This window comes from Macrotis lagotis, chromosome 8, assembly GCF_037893015.1.
Source record: "Macrotis lagotis isolate mMagLag1 chromosome 8, bilby.v1.9.chrom.fasta, whole genome shotgun sequence".
Lineage (NCBI taxonomy): Eukaryota > Metazoa > Chordata > Mammalia > Peramelemorphia > Peramelidae > Macrotis > Macrotis lagotis.
Window position 1 is genome coordinate 51,342,563 of NC_133665.1, and position 20,555 is coordinate 51,363,117.

A 20,555-nucleotide genomic window follows, 5' to 3' on the forward strand; every position below is an offset into this window, starting at 1 on the left:
GTTCAATTCCCAGATTTAATAAAATAGGCCCATAGAGATTTGATTGATTTCTCTCAGCTTCCAAGTCCTATCAATTCTACCCCTCTATATCTCCCAAGTTTATCTCTTCCTCCCTCAAACTGCCAATACAATGGCTTAGAGTTTTCACCTCTTTCTTGCCCAAATGACTGACAGCCTCTTCCCAGTTGATGCTCTCCAAATTTCAGTATTTCTCAAGACACATCCTTTGTATTATTCACATTAATCTTCAGGACTATGAGATCCCTAACAGCTGGAGGCCAGTTTTTTTCCCCATCACTTCATGCTAGCAGTGTTCTACACATACCAAACATTTAATAAATATGTCAAATAGACAAAATGCTCCCACACCTTGGCATGTATGTACCTCTTAGTTCCAGAGGCCGATGAAATGACAAATGTGCCCCAGGGAGTTGAGACTTGTATAATAGTTGTCGATCTTCATTGGTGGAAGATATTTCCCCTCTGAGGAATAAACTATACTTAAGTAAATCATGGGTCCAAACAATTCACTAAGTTTTTCATGAAGTTTATTGCTCACTGTTTCCCACATCCATCTTCTACACTAGGCTAAAGGCAATATGAGGGCCCAGTCTTACTTCTTCAGTATTCCCCAGGTGCGTAGAGCAGTGAACAGATCTTCAAGAAGGGTTCAATGAGTAAAAACAAGTGGAAAACACAAGAGATGTACCAAAAACATCTTCAGATCAAACCAGTTTTAAAAGGGAAAACAGGTTTATTTCATGCAATTTACAATTCACAATAAGCTTAGTGTTATGAAAAGGAGGTTTAAAAAACACCCACACATTTGTCATATATTTGTTCTGAAAACAATGGGCACGCCACCTACCCTCTTTGGACAGAAGGAGGAAGCCCCAGATAAGGTTCCCTCCCAGACTCCTCTGGGTGGGCTGCTTAGATACAACTTTCCATGTGCACTTTGCTGCTGCTGAATTTAACCTTGATGCAACTTTAAAGCCCAGGAGCCAGAGTCCATTTGTGGCTCCAGGCTCTGCTGCAATAAGAACACTTTAAAGAGAGTGAAATAAAGACTTATTGCTAATTTGCTAGCTGGGGGAAAAAAAGCATCACAGACATAACCTCAGGAAGGTGGTGTGGTGGGCACTGAAAACCACAGTCAAGTGGATTAATTTTCTCTCTGGCAAACCAATGAGAAAATGGGAGCACTTGAAGAGGATTGGGAGGCTCATGAAAACAGCCTTCAAATCCAGGTCCCTGGAGCTCAAGTCCAGCCCAAATGAAGACAAACAGTCTTGTCCAAAAATAGCAGCTCAATAGCCTTTGGAAAGGAAAGAAAGAGTAATCAGACACATATACATCCCTTTCCAGTGTCCCCATGGTCTGAACCAAGGGAAAGGTCCAAGGAACTACTGCTCTACTAGACAGGGCCCAACTTATGCATAAGCATCTTGGTCAGATCTCCCAAGCAGAGAAAGAGTACCAAGTAAAGAAAAAAAGTGCCTAGCCCCATCACAATTACAATTCAGGTCTTCAAGGGGAGGTGCCTTGAAACTGGTTATCATTTCAGATCATAGCAGAAACAATGCCAAAGTACTAAGTCCAGAAAAGCAGTTCAGAGTTCAAAGCCAAGTTGGAGGTTTCCAGGATTGGTTCAATGGGGAGGGGGTGGTGGTGGTGTGAGTGTTCAGGGGAAAGGCATCACCCCAATCTTCTTGCCTATCCCTGAAATTCAAACAGGTTGAGATGACAGATATTCAGAAATGGAAAAAAGAGGGACAGAGAGGGAAGAAGGCAGAGAGATTCCCCACAATGACCCAAGGACAGTGGCATCAATAAATCAGACCCTAGGGAGACTGAGCCTTTCCCAAGGGCATGTGCATCTGATCCAAAGTTATTGGGTTTTTGTCTTTTTTTTAAAGGCAGCAGCTACTCTTTCAAAATAAGTTTGAGCACCAGTTCTAATTGTAGACAGACAGACACACAGTCCCCAAAGACAGATCTGGAAGGTGTTAGCCCTTAGCATTTTCCACCAGAAGTAATAGTGTGAGTTCCTTAGGACAGATAACAAAAATGAAACAACTAAAAACCTTTCACATGGTGCAGATTAGCCCTTTGTAGTCCCAGTCAGGCAGAAAGACCAAAGTTGCTGTCAGGTCAGCTGGATCGAATAGGCCCCTGCCACTGAGGAAGGGAGTCACTGAAGACTGGTGTTAAGTCAACAAGTAAACCCTAACTTTTTCTGACTGCTCTTTGGACCCATGAGGGTGGTCCCTCTTTCAAAGTATGTTAAACCTTTTGCTTTTCCAAAGAGTTTCTGGAAATTGGAGAATAGCCTGAAACAAAGGCCAAAGCATCATTCCTGAGTCAAGTCGCAGACCCAATAGACTGACATCTTCCTCTTTGGAAATGCTCAGCTTTCTGTTCCCCTTTCTTCCTCCCACCTGCTTGGTCTTCAGCTTCTGTGTAATTAGGGTCAATCAGAACAATGTGGTGGTACCAGAAGCACATTTTAAACTCCCTGTTTTCTCTGGTTGCAGCAGTGCAAGCAGCTCTATAGTTCAAGTTCTGAAAGAAGTTTGACCCTAAACTACTGACTAATAAGATTCAATTAGGATTTTTCATGAACATTAGAAAATTAAAAAGGCAACAAAATTTGACCAGCAACTCTTTGAGAAAAACACTCTAAACTTAGAGGTCACAAAGTGTCCTGGGATGAAAACTATCAGCTAATTGGTTTTTCATGGAATTCTAGTAAAAAATCTTTCAACTGATGCTATAAAATTTCCTGAAGCAGTGACACTGAACAAGAATTTTTACTCTCAGTTAAGTAAGGTTGGGGGTACAGGGGTGGGAGGGGAAAGAACCTATGGTAAACTGCTCTCACTCATAGCTAGACAGAGAAGATTAACCATTGCAGACCAGATTCCAGCATTTCTATAACATAATACTCTTCTGACTTTGAGATAGTGGCAAGTGTGGAAAGCCTAACAGTCCTTAGAATGATGAGCAGATGCACATGGCAGGCCTACTCTGGAGGCAGCCATCTGGATCTGGTTTCAGATACAAGATTTTGAAAATACAAGGAATAAAACCACTATTACGGGAGGTCTTTGGGAATACTAAGAGAAAATAACCCTAGCCTATGGTCTGCATTCATGGATCATGAGAATGCTTTGCTACTTAGTAAGGGAAATAAGAAGTTTTTTCCCCAAAAAATATCCTTTCAAATGAGCCGTCTAGATATTTCCCATGAACCCTGGGAAATCATCATTTATAGTCATCATTTTTATTTTTAGTCAAAGAAAGAGACAGACATAACAATAATAACTTTATGAGGTATCAGTAAAATTTCATTTTAAAATGGTGCTCCTTTCCCCTCCCACCCCCACCCCAAAAAGGGGAATAATGGAGGCAAAAAGGCAGGCAATACCATCAGGAGAAGCAAATGAATAATGGCAAAGTATTCCAGTATAAAGTCACTCCATAAAGGGAATTCTTCAGTTCTGAACTACTTTGCAAATTCTACTTCTAAGAAATCTGCATGCTTTCTTTCTAGAGCTCTCTCTTTCTCTTTCAGGTCTGCTGGCTATAACCAGTCCTGAAAAGTCACACTACAGTTGCTTGGTCAAAAGAAAGGAATTTTAATACCCTTCTTGTGCAGTGATTGGAATGTGGATGACAAGAGGCAGGCACTAAGCAATCCTTACTCCTGGGAATCATGACTCTTGCTCCCTAAGGCAAATAAAACCAAGACAAGATTTAGAATGCTGAGCTTACTCTGCATGGCTCAAAAGAGCAAAACCAATGCCCTGATAGGGTCAGAGGATGCCCTAGACCACATCTGGAGCTCAACATAATCCATCTCTAGCCCCAGATGCTTATCCAGGGACTTTGGCAGCAGAGACTTTTAGATGCAGTTTAAGACACTAACAGCTGTTATCTGTAAATATACATATTATTTGCTATTTTCATGGGGAAACTTAGGCATTAAACTTTGAAGCTGTTAAAATATGGATACCTAAAAAAGTATAAAAGTATAAATATCCCCTTTAGAATAAAGTTTAGTTAATTAAATCTCAATATCTTAAAAAAAAACCACCACAAACCTTTCTTCAATATCACTAATCAAATGAATGCTAAGCAGCTAGCAGCTTCCTGCAGAGAGCATGTCCAAATGGAAAAACATACTACAAAACCTTTCATGCCTCAACTGGATGAAAAAAAAAAAGAAAAAAACACCATTTAGTTTGTTACTAAATCTTCTTTGTAAGAAACATTTTTGTTTTTGTTTTTTTACAAATAGTTTAAACCAAACCTTTTTAATAACATACAACAAACTTTATAAAAAGGGAGGTAAATAAATCCTCGATGCTCAAAGAACTTTGTTGAACATGTCACTGGCAAGAGGAAGGGGTAGAGGCATCATTTCAGGAAATATTTTGAAATGTGACAATTTTAAAAGTCTTAAAATTCTAGACATCCTCCAAAGTGTAAATGTCAGCAATCCTGAGGGTCAGTTTTCTTATTCTTCCCTTTGAAATAGATGTCAATCAAGAGCAAAGAGTATGCTCATTCTAGATACTCACATCTCTACCTTACCAAACAGAGCTTTAGAAAACTAATTTCACACTACTACTTGAGTTAAATCTGTTTAAAGGCATGCTAACAGATTTTTTTTTAAAAGAACACTAATAGCTCCAATTTCATGTAAGGCTAGCATATCCTGTCCTGGTTTTGTGTGAGATCTCAAACATCCTATGATTCTAGAGAGAACTGCATAGTTTTACAAAGAAAATGAAAGAGGAAGAGAGAGAGACATATGATGCACTGTAAACATCCTGAATTTTCAATTCAATCCAGATTTTAAACTCAAGAAATCAGGTGAAAAATCTGTGCAAAACACCTCCCCAATCCCAATGGAGATCACTAGGACAACAGAAGCATTGACAGAGGTCAGCAATTGTCACTAACCAGTCTGAATAATTTTAGACAAAACCTGTACCTCTCATTAGATCATTTAACCTATTCCAAAAATTTCTCAACACTTTTAGGCATTTCTAAAAAAATAAAAACAGGAACATTTGGTAAATGAGCTATATTTTTCTTAAAAAGGGAGGGGCACAGAATACAACGTTCTCTTAACCTGGAAAGAACATATTAAGAAATGCTTTTTTTTCTCCTAATCCAACAAGTAGCTGGGATGGAAGTTTAATTTTTGTTAGAAGAATTAGTTATTAAGATAAGAGGTCTTTAGAAAGTAGAGACAAAAAGAATCTTCTCTTATTGGGAACTTCACTTTGAAGGGAAAAATAAGCTCCCAACTAAATGCATATAGTTAGACTGGATGGCTGAACCCAGCCAGCCACTCACTTTTATGTTCCTGCTGCCTGGTGTTGAACATATTACATTCTGATATCATTTGATCTCCTAAAGCTTGGATGGGGTAACCAAACAGTGTAAGACAGTAAATTGGGGCTGCCAAGCATTTCCTAACAGTGAAGGCCCCAAACTTCTGCATTTAAGGGTTGTAATATGTAGCACCAAGTACATAGTCCTTTAAACTATCCTCAATTATTAATACCAAAGGGAAAAAAAAAGAAAGATTTAAAAAAATCACTTCACATCAATCATTCTATGATCTTTCTGCCTCAGTCCTGCACAGACAGACTTGGGAAAGAATTCAGGGCGCAAGCTTGTTCCACCCAGGGCCACCAGTACACGTGCCAGCACCAGGCTGAACACACACATTCTCTGTCCATTCTGCCAAGGAGTGATTTCTTCACACTCTCTCAGCCAGGTCAATTCCATCTCACATATGTCAATGGGCCCCCCCAAAAAAGATTCAAATTCAAACCCAGATCTCAATAGAAAATTGTCTAAAGCAGGTTTCTTCTTGCAGCCAAGCCTCTTCAACATGGCAATTCATTGTATTTCAGGAGGGAAAAAAAAGTGAAAATTCTTCAGCTCTCAATACTGTGGTCTTCACATCCTGGAACCCCTCTCTTGCAAAATCTGAAAGATAAAAAAATGCAGAGTGAAAAGTCAGTGAAAACTTTACAAAAAAGCTTGAGGATCTTCAGATTATAGTCACTCAGCTGCTGGATCCCTTGAAAAACAACCAAATACAAGAAACTTCTTGGAGAGAAAACAAAATATTTAAAGAAAGCAAATAAAGTAAAAATATATATAAGACATAAATCCTACAGCATTTTGCTAGAAAAAATACACATTTAAGTTACAAAAAGCAATACTGTACCACAAATAATTTGCTTAATACCTTTTATTCTACATAAAATATTACAATAGACCATTGTTTTAAAAAGCAAATAAATCTTAACAGTTGCAGAACAAAACGTTTTTTCACTGTAAATGCTGATTCTTGTTTCTAAAAATCACAAAAAATACAAAGAGCAAAAAGCACTGATTCCCACTGTCTGAAAATAAAACAATACAAAAACTACTGTATTCAATTTCAAAATGCATTTTATCAGGTTAAGTTTTATGACAGGACATGATTGCAAATCAAAATGAAATAAATCAGGTATTTTAAGGAACTTAAATCATTATAAAAAAATTATGTTTTTTTAAGAGACAGAAACATTACTAATGACTGGGAGTCCAATAACTTTTCAATGGTTGCACTAATATTGTTCCTTTTGCTATTAATAAAACTTTTAAGTTTGCTTCACAGTTCTGGAAACTCACTGAGCTGAGCTGTTCCAGTTTCTGTTGAATCTGACTTATTTTTGTTTTTTTTTTGAATGTGACTTATTTTGTAATTTCTGAGGATTTATAACAAGGACCCACAAAATTTGCTGATTCAACTGTTGGGTGTCTAGATTCTATAGTTCCTGAAGGACTCCTGCTTCCACCAGGTATAGAGCTATACACAGCAGTTCCTATCAAGCTTAAGTGCTTCCCAGTCTTCCCAGGTTAGGTATGAACCTTGGATTCTCTGTTACTAAAGTCTACAGACCCTGATGAATTTGGAACAAGGCCCAAATTGCTTGGGGTTGGATACATGATAAGTTTACAAGGATTAGAGAAAAGCTGGGAATTGTTATCTCATTTGTTCTTGAAGCTAAGAGTTTTCAGCAAAAGGAGATTTTTTTTTAAGGTTTTTTGCAAGGCAAACAGGGTTAAGTGGCTTGCCCAAGGTCACATAGCTAGGTAATTATTAAGTGTCTGAGGCAGGATTTGAACCCAGGTACTCCTGACTCCAGGGCTGGTGCTTTATCTACTACACCACCTAGCCGCCCCCAAAAGGAGATTGTTAAATATCATCTATGAAGTAAAATCAACATCCTGACTTAGTGACTGCATCCTATTCCTTGTATAGAAGGCAAATGAAAGGTTCTATAAGTTAAGGAGTTTCAACTTTGTGCTATAATAGGTTCCATGCTTTTGGTGTGCTGAACACACCAACTTCTACTCCAAATTCTAAAATACCCTGTGTCCAACAAGACTGGACAAAGCTGATCTCAGGAATATCAAATTCCTCTTTCCTATTCTAGGTCTTAGTGATGATGATGATCTTGAAGAGTCTGGGTTGTTTTGGATAGTAGTCATCACTGCTCCTGCACTCTCAATCAAAGAGATAACAGAAATGATTTTTAAGATAAAACAAATTTCTTTTAATCTGGATGTTAAAATATGAATTGAGTTATTAAAATAGTGTGATTACTGGAAAAGCAAATTTGCATTCTTGTTACTAGCAGACTTTAGGAGAATTACCAACAAATTTTTCCAAGTGACCTGGAACCACAGATGCAGATCTTCTGGAAGCCATTTCAGAGCTGCCCTGAGGACATCTATTTCAGAATATCTAAGGAAGATGTTTCTAGGGACCAAATGACTATATGGGGTAAGTAGAATTCAAGAAAAAATGTACTGATTAAATGAACTTTGGGAGTAGTTTACAAGGTTACCAGGATCATTATTGTATTACTTTGGTCTTTTGTTTCATAATATTCATGTTTACTGGTTTTCTTCCCTTTCTACTTAGTACCAGGTAAGTCCTCTGAGGTTACATCTGTATCTGACTTAGTTTACCTATAGTGCCTATTAAATAGTTTACCTTTAAAGGATATGAGATAGAGACTGCTTATCTAAGTTTGTTCAACTATTATTAGGGTATTTAAGGAAACATGGGATTTTGAATTGTGATACTCATGGCCACAGTATACTTGTTTCATGTTTCAATCCCTTAACTTATAGTCAACACTATGTTGAAACCCATCTAAAGTGGCCCTGATGTACTTCTGGTTTTGTCCTATCTGTGTATCTAAGGAGGCTATTACAAATATATATGTAACAAAACAGACTCCAAGAACTCCATGGCAGCACAAACTGGATATCTAGACTTTTTTTAAGAAAGATTTTATTTATTTTGTTTTATAATTTTCCCCCCATTCTTACTTCCCTCCCCCCACCCCCCACAGAAGGCACTGTTAATCTTTATATTGATTCCATGTTATACATTGATCTCAGCTGAATGTGATAACAGAGAAATATCCTTAAGGAAGAAAAATAAAGTATAAGAGACAGCAAAATTACATAATAAGACAATGGGTTTTTTTCCCCTAATTTGAAGGTAATAGTCTTTGGTCTTCGATCAAAGTCCATAATTCTTTCTCTAGCTACAGATGGTATTCTCCATCACAGATAGCCTAAAATTGTCCCTGGGTGTTGCACTGATGGAATGAGCAAGTCCATCAAGGTTGATCATCACCCCCATGTTACTATTAGGATATACAATGTTTTTCTGGTTCTGCTCATCTTGCTCAGCATCAGTTCATACAAATCCTTCCAGGCTTCCCTGAATTCCCATCCCTCCTGGTAGACTTTAATACATGACTTTTGCCCAAGAGTTAAAGTCTAAATCAAGAATTTCTAGGAAGGCCCATTCCAGGCACTACTGACCACTTCATCAACAATTAAAATTAAGAGAAAGAATTTCTGGATACATAATTCTCATGTGAAACCTACCCTTGTCCCCAATTGCTTTATAATGTTTTTGCTGTTTGATTTGTGCTATTCTATTTGTAGTCTTTTCCTTCCCTATCTATACCTCTCAAGAAGACTGAGGAAAAATTAATACTGTCAATAATCTTCATGGGGGGGGTTAAGAGAGAGGCTGAGTTATGCTTTATTTCACCTCAAAACTATTAGGACTCAAAGTTGTTGGGTTTGTTGTCATATAAATCAGGCAGTCCGTGACCCGAAGGCAGTCACACCACTATGGATACTGAGATTATTCTGCAACTTACCAGGATTGCGGAAATTTGTAGGTTGTGGGAGGAGACAGCAAACCCCCTTAACTCATAGGCTCCCTTTCTCTTTTTATACTGGTATATACTAAGAGAGAAAAAGAGCTCCTCAAGCTCCTACCTTTTCTTTTGTGTGTTTTTTTGGGAAGATATTAATGCCACTTTGGCTCTAATGCAGTGAATCAAATTCAAACTGTCCAGTTTACCAATGACATTAAAGAAGACCTTTTTCTGTATGCCACTGCAACCAGTGTAAGCACGATTTCTGATAACAAGGCCATGCCAAATTATATTTTTCTTGGCAACTTGACCTTTAGTGACTTCACAGCCTTCAGTAAAGGCATTTAGGGTACTGGCTCTCACCCTACTAAGACCTACTTAAACTATCTCATTGGGTAGTCAGGTCCACTTACACTATCTTATTGCCTGCCCTCTGCATTATTATTCTTTTTTGATTTTGCTTTAGTTAATGCATCAAAGCCTGTTCCAATATAATTATAGAGAGGCTCCTGGCTGACCATGACCATGTTAAAAATCTTTCAAAATTAGCTTACACAAATTGAGAAATGCAAACTGACTTCATTTTATATCATCACCAACATTTTGTACTTGTTGTAGAGTTAAGTCTTGTAATTTCAGAGAAGACATTTATCACTGCAACTGTTTTGCGGGATGCAGGCAATGCAACTATTCAGAGTTTCCAAACTCTGGAAAGTCCCTAAAACAGTAACTGTACTTTACTACTATTTTTATTTTTTTTTCCTGTGGGGCTATCGGGTTGTACTTTACTATTAAAAACCTTTGTAGGGGGCGGCTAGGTGGCACAGTGGATAGAGAACCGGCCCTGGAGTCAGGAGTACCTGGGTTCAAATCCGGCCTCAGACACATAATAATTACCTAGCTGTGTGGCCTTGGGCAAGCCACTTATAACCCCATTGCCTTGCAAAAAAAACTAAAAAAACCCCCCAAAAAACCTTTGTAAATCCCTTTTCAGGGTTCTTATGCCTGAAGAGGGGGCCCTAGACCCAATTTATTTTGCAACTACATGCCTTGCAAATATATTGCATAGCTTGGACTTTGTTTCTCCATAATTATAAAAGTGCTCACAACAGAACAAAAACATAAAGTAACATAGGCAGCAAATGGGGGGAGGGGGGGAAGAAGCCTGGATCATCTTTCAAAGAACCTAGTCAAGTGGAAAGAATATCAGACATGCTAGTCGGACTCAGCATGCATGAGCCAGGTCCATTTCCCTGATCCTTAGTTTCTTTAGTTGTGACATGGAGAGAATAGTATCTTCCCTACCCATCTTAGTGGGTTGTTGTAAAGGAAGTACTTCATAAACTCTGAAGTACTACAAAAACATCCTGTTACCTTTACACCTCACCACAATGATGGAGAATAAAATTCAGACTTCCTGATATTTCTGAAGTTCCACTTGCCATTTCATTGGTCCATTAATATCCAGTTAAGTGGTACCATGGATAATGAGTAGAACTTAGAATTCAAATCCCTTCCTCAGAAATTTACTAGCTGGGCAAGTCTCTTACCCTTCTTGGCTTCAGCTAAAGAAGGGAACTGAAATCCATAGTTTTCAGCATCTCTTCCCGTTCTAAATCCATGATCCTATGATCTCTGTCATGTATATCAGGACCCTCCTCTAAGGCGATCTCAGGCTGCTTGGAATACCTCAAACTAATGGGCAAGATCTTGTTCCTCTTATGAAATACAAAATGGTACATTCCTTTTTTAATTATTTAGGAGCAGACATTTAACAACCTACCCATATACATATGTCTCCCATTACAGGGAGGGACAAAGGAAACTTTTAACTACATTCCCTCCCCTCCTGATGATTTCTGTGCCCTTCCCCCCACCCCTGTTCCAATACAGAATGTCTCTGCTATCATATGAGCAAGGCTGAAACCAAAGATTCTTCTATAGTTTTCCATGACCGGTTGTCTTCCAACCTGTGCCCAGATAATTCCAGGGATGGGGAAACTCACTATCTCAAAGGACAGCCCTAGTTATTTGGAAGTCTTTTCATATATTGCATGGCAAGCCACCACTTTGTACCTTCCACTCTGCTGGCATGCATCAAACAAAATAGGTCCACTTTCTTTTAAACATGATAGCCCTGATTTGATATTTACTCTAATTTCATTCAAGAGACAGGTGAACAGAAGGAATGAGTGTGTGGGAGTGTGCTAGGTCAGCAAGGGAGGGTGGTAGCTGCACTATGCAGTTTTGCCAGTAGGCTTACTACCAGCTACACTTTTTTTTTAAGTTACCATTAGGAACACAGAATATTAAAATGAATCAAGTCAGTAGTGATTATAATTTGCTGGAAAATTAGTTCCCCTAAGTAAATGGCTAATCACAAAGGTAATGCTTATGGGGTATAGTCAAATTCAGCATTTCCTCATGAACATGGAAAAATGTTTCAGATTATGTAGAACAAATAACCAAAAATAATCAGCAAACATTCTACATTTCAAGACTTCTTAAGTCAGAAGTACTTTCCGTAATAACCCAAATTATTAGCTAACATACTAAATTCCTTTCACGCACTCCTTTGCTTAAATCCTTCACTAGCTTCCTTATTGCCTAAAGCTGAGGTGTCAAACACAAAAATATTCCCTAGTGCTGGCAAACAAATTCTCTAAGTTAATATGAGGTTAGGTAAGATGTAGGGCTTAGTGAGCCTATTTCTATTTAAGCTTGACACCATAGCCCTAAAAGATAAAGCCTAATAGTCAAGGTCCTCCAAAACTGTGGTGTCACATTAACTAAGTGGAGTAAGTTGAACTGTTCATCTTGTTTTGATTTTTTTCTTAGTTTGGGGAAGAACATGGATCCAGCAAATGAAACTAAAAAATATCGCCAATTCTACAATGCCTAGAACAAAATAAATCTCATTATTTTCCTACCTCTATAACTTTACTTATGCTAGGCCCAATAATAGGATGTCTCTTCCAACAATCTCTTACCTACCCTTCAAAAAAGACCCAAATCAAATACTCCTTCGTTCACTCATTTTTCCATCTGAAAATCATCTGCTTCCTCAAACATCAAATTTTGGGATTACTTTTCTTATGCACTTTCCAACTGACATTTTGTATCAGAATTAAACCATGGAGGATTACATTTATTATTTTTATCTTTTCGCCATAATGAGCAATTTTCTGCAACATAAAAGGTATTTAATAAATGTGTGATGAATTGAATGGAGAGGCCTTTTGAAGAGAGGCAAATGCCATTTAAAGACTATTTTTGTTACAAATGAAGTTATCAATTTGGTCAAGATGACTGCTTGAAGAGGGAGAGACTGCCTAGTCTCTTTTCCACAAAAAGCCAGTGAGACACTTACAGAAAGTGGCATCTTCCTTTCCAGAACTACACAAAATGTTTACTTCAGAATCCACCAGTCAGCTTAAGGAAACAAGTTAGAATCATTCTAGAACAAGAGAAGAGTCAGATATACATGTATCATACAGGACTCTCTAGAGGCAGAGAAATGGACTCCCCTGACAAAATTTTAGGATGGTCAGAAATCACCGAGGTAATTTGAAACCCACAGCAGTGACAACAGAATACTGGAGAGAGAGGGAAACAAGAGTGGGCAAGGCAACATTAAGTAAGATCCAGTTAGGTTAGAATTCCAGCGACTCCTAAAGGCTGTGAGATCTCTTCCTCTCTTGTTCTGAAACTCCTTTGAGAGTTCTGAAGATGCAACACTCTGACTCTCAAATACTTAAGCAGGGGTTTTAATGTTAGGGTATAGAGGTCAGTGGACCAAGTAACCCAGAGTGAGTATACCATCAAAATGTGTGGCAAAAGCCTGGCACAAAGTCCTAATTCAAGAACTGAAGTTGAAGAGATGAGTAAGCTAAAAAAGATACCAACAAATAAAAGAACTTTCTGTAGATTCTCAAAAATCTAGCCCAAGAGAAAATAATTTTTCATAAAAACTTCAAGCAACAGAAACAATGGTTTTTCCATAAGAAATGTTTTCCATAATTTTGGACATGTCCCCTGAGTGGATTCATTTTGCTTAACTATGCTTATTTGCTGCAAGGAGGATATTTTTCCCCTCTCAACTTTTAACTGGGGGTAGCGGGGTGGGAATGGGGTGAAGTTAAAGTGAGAAGAAGGGTGATTACACAGAGGGATACAAAAAATAACATCACTGAAACATTTTTTTTAAATGCACAAGATAACAGAAGGAAGTTCAGAAAGGAAGGATAGACAAGCAAGCAGGACAGTTTTGAAAGTAATATATTTTGGAGCAGCTAGGTGGCACAGTGGATAGAGAACTGGCCCTGGAGTCAGGAGTACCTGAGTTCAAATCCAGCCTCAGACACCTAATTACCTAGCTGTGTGCCCTCAGGCAAGCCACTTAACCCCATTGCCTTGCAAAAACCTAAAAAAAGAAAGTAATATGTTAAAAAAAACATGAAATGGAGATTTACAGTTTCATATAAAATCCTCTGCATTCTGTTGAGGGTAGGTAAAATACTTTAGTTGGTGAGAGGGATGGAAGTTTAGAATCCTAAAGAGTTAAGGACAGATAGATAGGCAGCCATCATATCTTCATTTTGTACCCCAATGTACTACTCTGGACCTTAAGGCTTTTGCAAACTTCCATGATCCTACAAGGTCATATCACCCCTAAAATTTCTCCCTCCTCCGTATCCCCCTGTCCCTGCAGCTCTTCCTCTCCTTTTGACTAGAGAGGGTGAACAGTGAAGGGTTCCTCCAAATCCTCCAAGGAAGGTACCCAGGTTAGTCATCTCTTTATTTCCCATCCTGCTACACTCCTCAAGAGTTCATCATCCCCTCCACCCTCCATGAATAGGTTCCCTCTCCCCAACTCCCTCTGAAGCTTCTTTTCCTGTGATACCTCCTTCTATCACAAGGACAGGGAACCTCCAGCCCATGGGCCCTACTGGTCTGGTGCTGCCAAGGCAACTGTGGGTAGAACTCAAAATTCAATAAAACTAGAAGCTTTTTAGGAGTGAATTAATTAAAACCTTTTTGTTTGTTTTTTTGCAAGGCAGTTAAGTGACTTTCCCAAGATAGATCACATAACTAAGGAATTAAGTGTCTGAGGCCAAATTTGAACTCAGGTCCTCCTGACTCCAGGGCCAGCGCTCTATTCACTGTGCCACCTAGCTGCCCCAGGGATGAATTAATTAAATGTTTGACTAAATATATAACCTTTGAATGATGTTATAAATATCCATATGACCCTTGGAGGAGAGAAGGTTCCCCAACCCTGCTCTACTGAACTGTGAACTGATTGAAGGAAGAGACTGTCATTCACCTTTTGTATCCCCACCCCCCACCTCGAGCCTGGCACAGTCCTGAATACATGGTAGGCACTTCATAAATGACATAATACTGGAAAGTACTAAGCACAATATCTGGTAGCTAGTAGGAATTCTCTAAATGCTTCTTCCATCTCTTTTTCTAATTAGTCACTCATGTCCTCCTTATTATGCCTTGAGTTAAATTTTTGATTTCTATCTTCTCCAGTTGGAATGGTTCTCTGACAGTCCCAGAGATTCACATACAGCAACTGTAAAGCACCAAAGATGAAAGTCATAGGTGAATATATGCCACATTAGGCCCCGACATGTAACCACACAGTCATTTGCAGAGGACACTTGTCTATCTTCAAAGGGAGCCTGACCCTTGAAGGAAGGAAGCTCCTTGGCAAGCTCCATTTAAGCCCCTGATTAAAGAACCCTCACCTGGTATTAGTAACATCTCAAAAGTGTAAGCACTCCAGAGAGGAGATGACTCTTTGTCACTGTCACCACCTCCAGTTCTAATTCTTACAGCATTTATAAACCCACATGACCTAGAACTTGGTTACCAGAAAAAGCACTCATCTGATTTTCTTTATTAGGATTATCCATCAATTTTCTGACACAACGGTTGTGGGTTTCTGGGCCACTAAAAACCCCAAAGGAGATTTATGATATTACTCTCAGCTTTTTGCTTCAAGATCAAACTTCCAAATATGCTATAACTTTTCAAACAATCCATTTTAGGGCAGCTAGGTAGCACAGTGGATAGAGCGCTGGCCCTAGAGTCAGGAGGACCCGAGTTCAAATTTGACCTCAGACACTTAATAATTTCCTAGCTGTGTGACTTGGGCAAGTCACTTAACCCCATTGCCTTGCAAAAACAAAAACAAAAAAATTCGCAAACAATCCATTTTAATATTTTGGGAGCATCAAATTTTTGATATGTGAAAGGAGAGCATAGAACACTGATTAACAAGTTTTGTTAACCTGAACTCTCAGATAAATGTTGCCATAATCATCCACTATGGCCCAATGAGTGAATTTTTTTTGGTAAGGCAATGGGGTTAAGTGACTTGCCCAAGGTCACACAGCTAAGTATTAAGGGTTTGAGTCCAAATTTGAACTCGGGTCCTCCTGACTCCAGGGTCAGTGCTCTATCCACTGTGCCACCTAGCTGCCCCACAATGAGTGAAGTTTTAGCTATGCAAAGTCAAAATGTCTTTGGAAACTAAGCTGCTGAAAAGCTGTATTTATTGAATATGAAACTATTTTCACAAGTCCTGGAGAAAAAGATACTAACCATAAACAATTGTGGAGTAATAGGGAATTCTGCATATCTGCTTATTCCCTTTCTTTCAGGACATCTCTAGCACTTAGAAAGTTCTAAGACTATTGATCTAAATCCTGCCTCTTTCTATCTTCTATTCATTAGTCAAATTTCTTCTTCTGGATATAATCCATTTTCCATGTTATAGGACTTCAAATAGAAAGTGTTACACTCATGCAACCTTTCTGGAGAGCAATTTGGGATTATGCCCAAAGGGCAAAAAAATGTGCATACCCTTTGATCCAGCAATAAGCACTACTGGGACTATAATCTGAAGAGATGATGAAAAAGGGTAAAAACACCACTTGTACAAAAATATTTATAGCAGCCCGGTTTGTGGTGGCAAAGAATTGGAAATTAAGTGAATGTCCTTCAATTGGGGAACAGGCTAACAAACTGTGGTATATGTATGCCATAGAACACTATTGTTCTATTAGAAACCAGAAGGGATGGGAATTCAGGGAAGCCTGGAAGTATTTGTATCAACTGATGCTGAGTGAGATGAGCAGAACCAGAAACACTTGGTATACCCTAAGAGCAACATAGGGGTGATGATCAACCTTGATGGACTTGCTCATTCCATCAGTGCAACAACCAGGGACAATTTTGGGCTATCTGTGATGGAGAATACCATCTGTATCCAGAGAAAGAATTAGGGACTTTTGGGGCAGCTAGGTGGCACAGTGGATAAAACACCAGCCCTGGAGTCAGGAGTACCTGGGTTCAAATCCAGTCCCAGACACTTAATAATTACCTAGCTGTGTGGCCTTGGGCAAGCCACTTAATCCCATTTGCCTTGCAAAAAAAAAAAAACCTACAAAAAAAAAAGAATTATGGACTTTGAACAGAAACCAAAGACTATTATCTTCAAATTAGAGGGAAAAAACCTTATCTTTTTAATGTAATTTTACTAACTCATACTTTATTTTTCTTCCTTAAGGATATTTCTCTGTCATCACATTCAATTGAGATCAATGTATAATAACATGGAACCAATGTAAAGACTAACAGAATGCCTTCTGGTTGGGGGTGGAGGAGAGGGAAACAAGAATGGGGGGGGGGGGGAATTGTAAAACTCAAAATAAATAAAAATCTTTCTAAAAAATATAAATACTTAAGGACTAGATAACCAAAAGAAATGGTGTTCCAAAAGTCTTAATGTAGTTTTAAGCTTTAATAGCTCAGATAGTTTCAAGCTTTGAATTTACACTAAGACTTATGAGACACCTTCTATCTGAAAGCAATGTTGTTAAATAAAGTCAGAAAAACAAACATTAATGTTGTTCCAATATAACTGTTTTCTCCAAAATCCCAGTCAAACCTACTCTGCTCAAAGTCAGGAATTTCAATAATCTTTTCATATTCCCCTCATCACCCCTGACAAGTACCAGTTTTTTAATGTTTTCCCTAAAACGTGGTACACATAACTGAACACAACATTCCAGGTATCACCTATTCCTGTCCTATGTCATGGAATAACTGTGCACTTCATTTGGTCTACTTTTCTCTTGATGTAGCCCAAGATCACATAGTTGACTTGTCTTGACCCTGCATCCACTAAAATTGCTAATTTTTTACATGAACACCTGGACACATCATCCCAAACTACATTTAAACAGTTGATTTTTGAGCCTTTGTATAGACCTTTACATTTATTCTTATTAAATAGCATCTGAATTCAAGACCCTTGTTCCAAACTGCAGAAATGTTTTTGGATTCTTCCATTCAACATATTGGCCAATCCTTCCATCTCTAGGTCACCCACATATTATATTAGCATTCTATCCAGGTCTTCACCTATGTGATTAATAAAAATGCTGAACAAAATAAAGCAAAGATCCCTGTAATATAACATTAGAAATCTCTCTTCCTTCTACCATAACAAGCAGTGCTATTTAGTGCTAAAATACAGCACGTACTTCCAAAGAGTTTTTAAAGTAGGAAAGACACACTTACCTTAGTTCACTACACAGGATCTATGATCAGTTCTACCATTCTAAGGGTACACCAATTACACAGGAGAACTACAACTCAACAAATGTACCAACAGTGGAAGCTAAAGGAGAAGTGTGGGTTAAGGGTGACTATTTCTGGGTCATCAAGAGGTGAGGTTTTTGGAAGAATTTCTAGGGCAGCTAGAGCTCACCATTACACTTAAATTTAATCTGAGTCATTCACATCGTAATCCATCTCCTCATCTTCACTCTGGTTCAGCATGTACCAGGTAGCAAGCACAGAGAAGGAATTAGTGGAGGAAGAGAAAGGAGAAAAGATAGGCAAGTTTAGTTAACAACGATGGCACAGATATACAATTAGTTAACATTTAAAGGTATCTTCTGATATTCAAAAGGTAATGTGGAGAAGTACAGTCCAAGGGATATTTTAAAATTTATAACAGAAAGAGTTGGCTGAAAAATGAAAGAAAGTGAAAACAACTTTTTTTTTTAGATTTTTGCAAGGCAATGGGGTTAAGTGGCTTGCCCAAGGCCACACAGCTAGGTAATTAAGTGTCTAAGGTCGGATTAGAACTCAGGTCCTCCTGACTCCAGGGCTGGTGCTCTATCCACTGTGCCACCTAGCTGCCCCCAAAACAATTTTTTAATAGGAGAAGTCCTGTTTTCCATCATAAAAGAACAACTAAACTACTTCTAGAGGCCTTAAACCAGTCTTTGGAGTCATAAATGTCACTTGCTCAAAAAGTCCCATAATTTCCTCATACAGTAAAAATGAAAACTATACACACACACAGATTGGAAAAGGGTTTTGCGATTACAGGGCCTTCTCCTGTAACTCAACTTTTTGTAAAATAAAATAAAATAAAATTCACTTTTCAAACATTGGAACATCTTGGTCATTAAGGCCAGGAAGCTTCTCTTTCAGATAATGTAAGTTGGGAAAATTTGCAGCTGATATTGTCCTGATTTCTTTTATAGATTTTTCAAAATTTTATTTTCTCAGCTGGCTTCTCCTATGAGGAACTTATTAACTTATCACTTTCCCCCAAAATTCAATGTCACAAAAATATATTTTACCATATTAAAACTCAAAAGTTCATTAAGTGAAACTGTAAAGTGCTAATGTGAGGAAAGCAGAACTAAAACAGGAGGAACAACTTTCTACATTAACAAAGAAGCAAGAAGATAAATTTATTTCAAAACATCAAGTAAAATTTTAAGGTGGTATTTTCTCAGCTCCCCATTTGTCCAAAAGAATGTTAAAAAAATCCTCTTTCTTTTCTGAGTTAGCCCTGATCATGAACTAGCAATTTTTCTTAAAGCCCTAGAATGTGCCTGTTGTGGTTGATGCCCTAGTTTAGCAGAGGCTCTAGGAAACTGCTCACAAAGCTTAGATATTTCTGGATTGAATTTTTTTTAATGGCATGAAAGGGAACTTGAGTCACAATAGGGACCTCCCAACAACTGCTCCCATCCATTTGGGATGGGTCAGAAGCTAAGTATGCCTCTTTATTGTCTGGAGGGGGGGGTGTGTGTGAGGGAACAAAGAGAGGGGAAGGGAGCATATCTTTTAAAAATATCAAGTAAAACATCTTTGTTTACCAGTACAATATTCATCAAACACCACTATAATGGTTCAACATGAGAAAATGCATCCTTCTAACTCTGAACTTTGAAAATTTTTAGATCTGGGAAGGGAACAAAAACCGTAATATGGGGAAAGTAGAGTGCTTTACCTGATCATCAGTTTATTCTTCCTTAAGGACCTCCCAAAAGAAGGTAGGACATTTGTCTCCCTCCCCACCCCCACTATTTAATAATTCTAGGAAAATAGTATTGACTAATTCAGAAATGGAACAGCCTCATTATACACCATTTGTCTAAAACTCTAAAATGGTCAATATAGTTGTGAAAAACAAGAAAACAATGGGGATCATTTGGACCAATTAGGTCTCAAGCAAACTGGAGGCTGGTTCCCAAAGATAGTTTCCAAACAGATTTCTAACAACATATACAAAAAAAAAAAGCCACAAAATCTAAGATTTTGAGTTGTAATGTCATTTTTTATAGTATAATGTTATAAAAAATCCAAATATAGGTGGCATTTCCCATTAATTATTATGCATAAAACTGTGATCTATAAGTATAATTTGTTTGTCTATGTACATTTTAACTTTCAAAAAGTTTTCTTTTGGTGATTATGGCTTATGTAGAGATCAATACAGGAATAATAAAGATGGCCACTGGTTCATATTTTATTCTTGCATTTCTTAAACTAAATAGAAAAGTTCAGAATTCAAATCAAATATCATGAGCTTTTAGCTCATGCCATTTTTATCTTCCTTAGACTCTCTTTCCTGTCCTAACCTTCTAATAAAATCCTACCTATTCTTCAAGATCTAAAATACATTTTACTCTCATGAAACTTCCTCTACTTCAATCCAAAGTTTTATCTTCATTTCTGAATTTTATACTTAATTATGCCAAATATTTTGACATATACTTAATTATGCCAAATATTTTGACATATCAATCATATAATTTCTTGAATCACTGCCTGTTTGATATGTGTTAAGACAATTTCTTCATCCACTAAAGCTAATTCTAAGCAAAAAAACCTGTTTGTTGATACACCTTAGGCCCAAATGTATTTTCTGTGTAGCTGGCCAAATGGAAATAAAATATCAGT

General features: G+C 37.9%; 1 protein-coding gene across 2 annotated transcripts in view; it reads right to left on the minus strand.

Annotated features, from left to right (window-relative positions):
* Positions 1-2,828: 2,828 nt before the first annotated feature.
* Positions 2,829-20,555, minus strand: part of KCTD5 (potassium channel tetramerization domain containing 5) — a 79,192-nt gene continuing 61,465 nt past the window's right edge. For both annotated transcript variants that reach the window (XM_074196959.1, XM_074196960.1), the window contains one exon: positions 2,829-6,012. In XM_074196959.1, the coding sequence (XP_074053060.1) occupies positions 5,983-6,012 (30 nt within the window). In that variant the 3' untranslated portion in view covers positions 2,829-5,982. The remainder of the gene's footprint in view (positions 6,013-20,555) is intronic.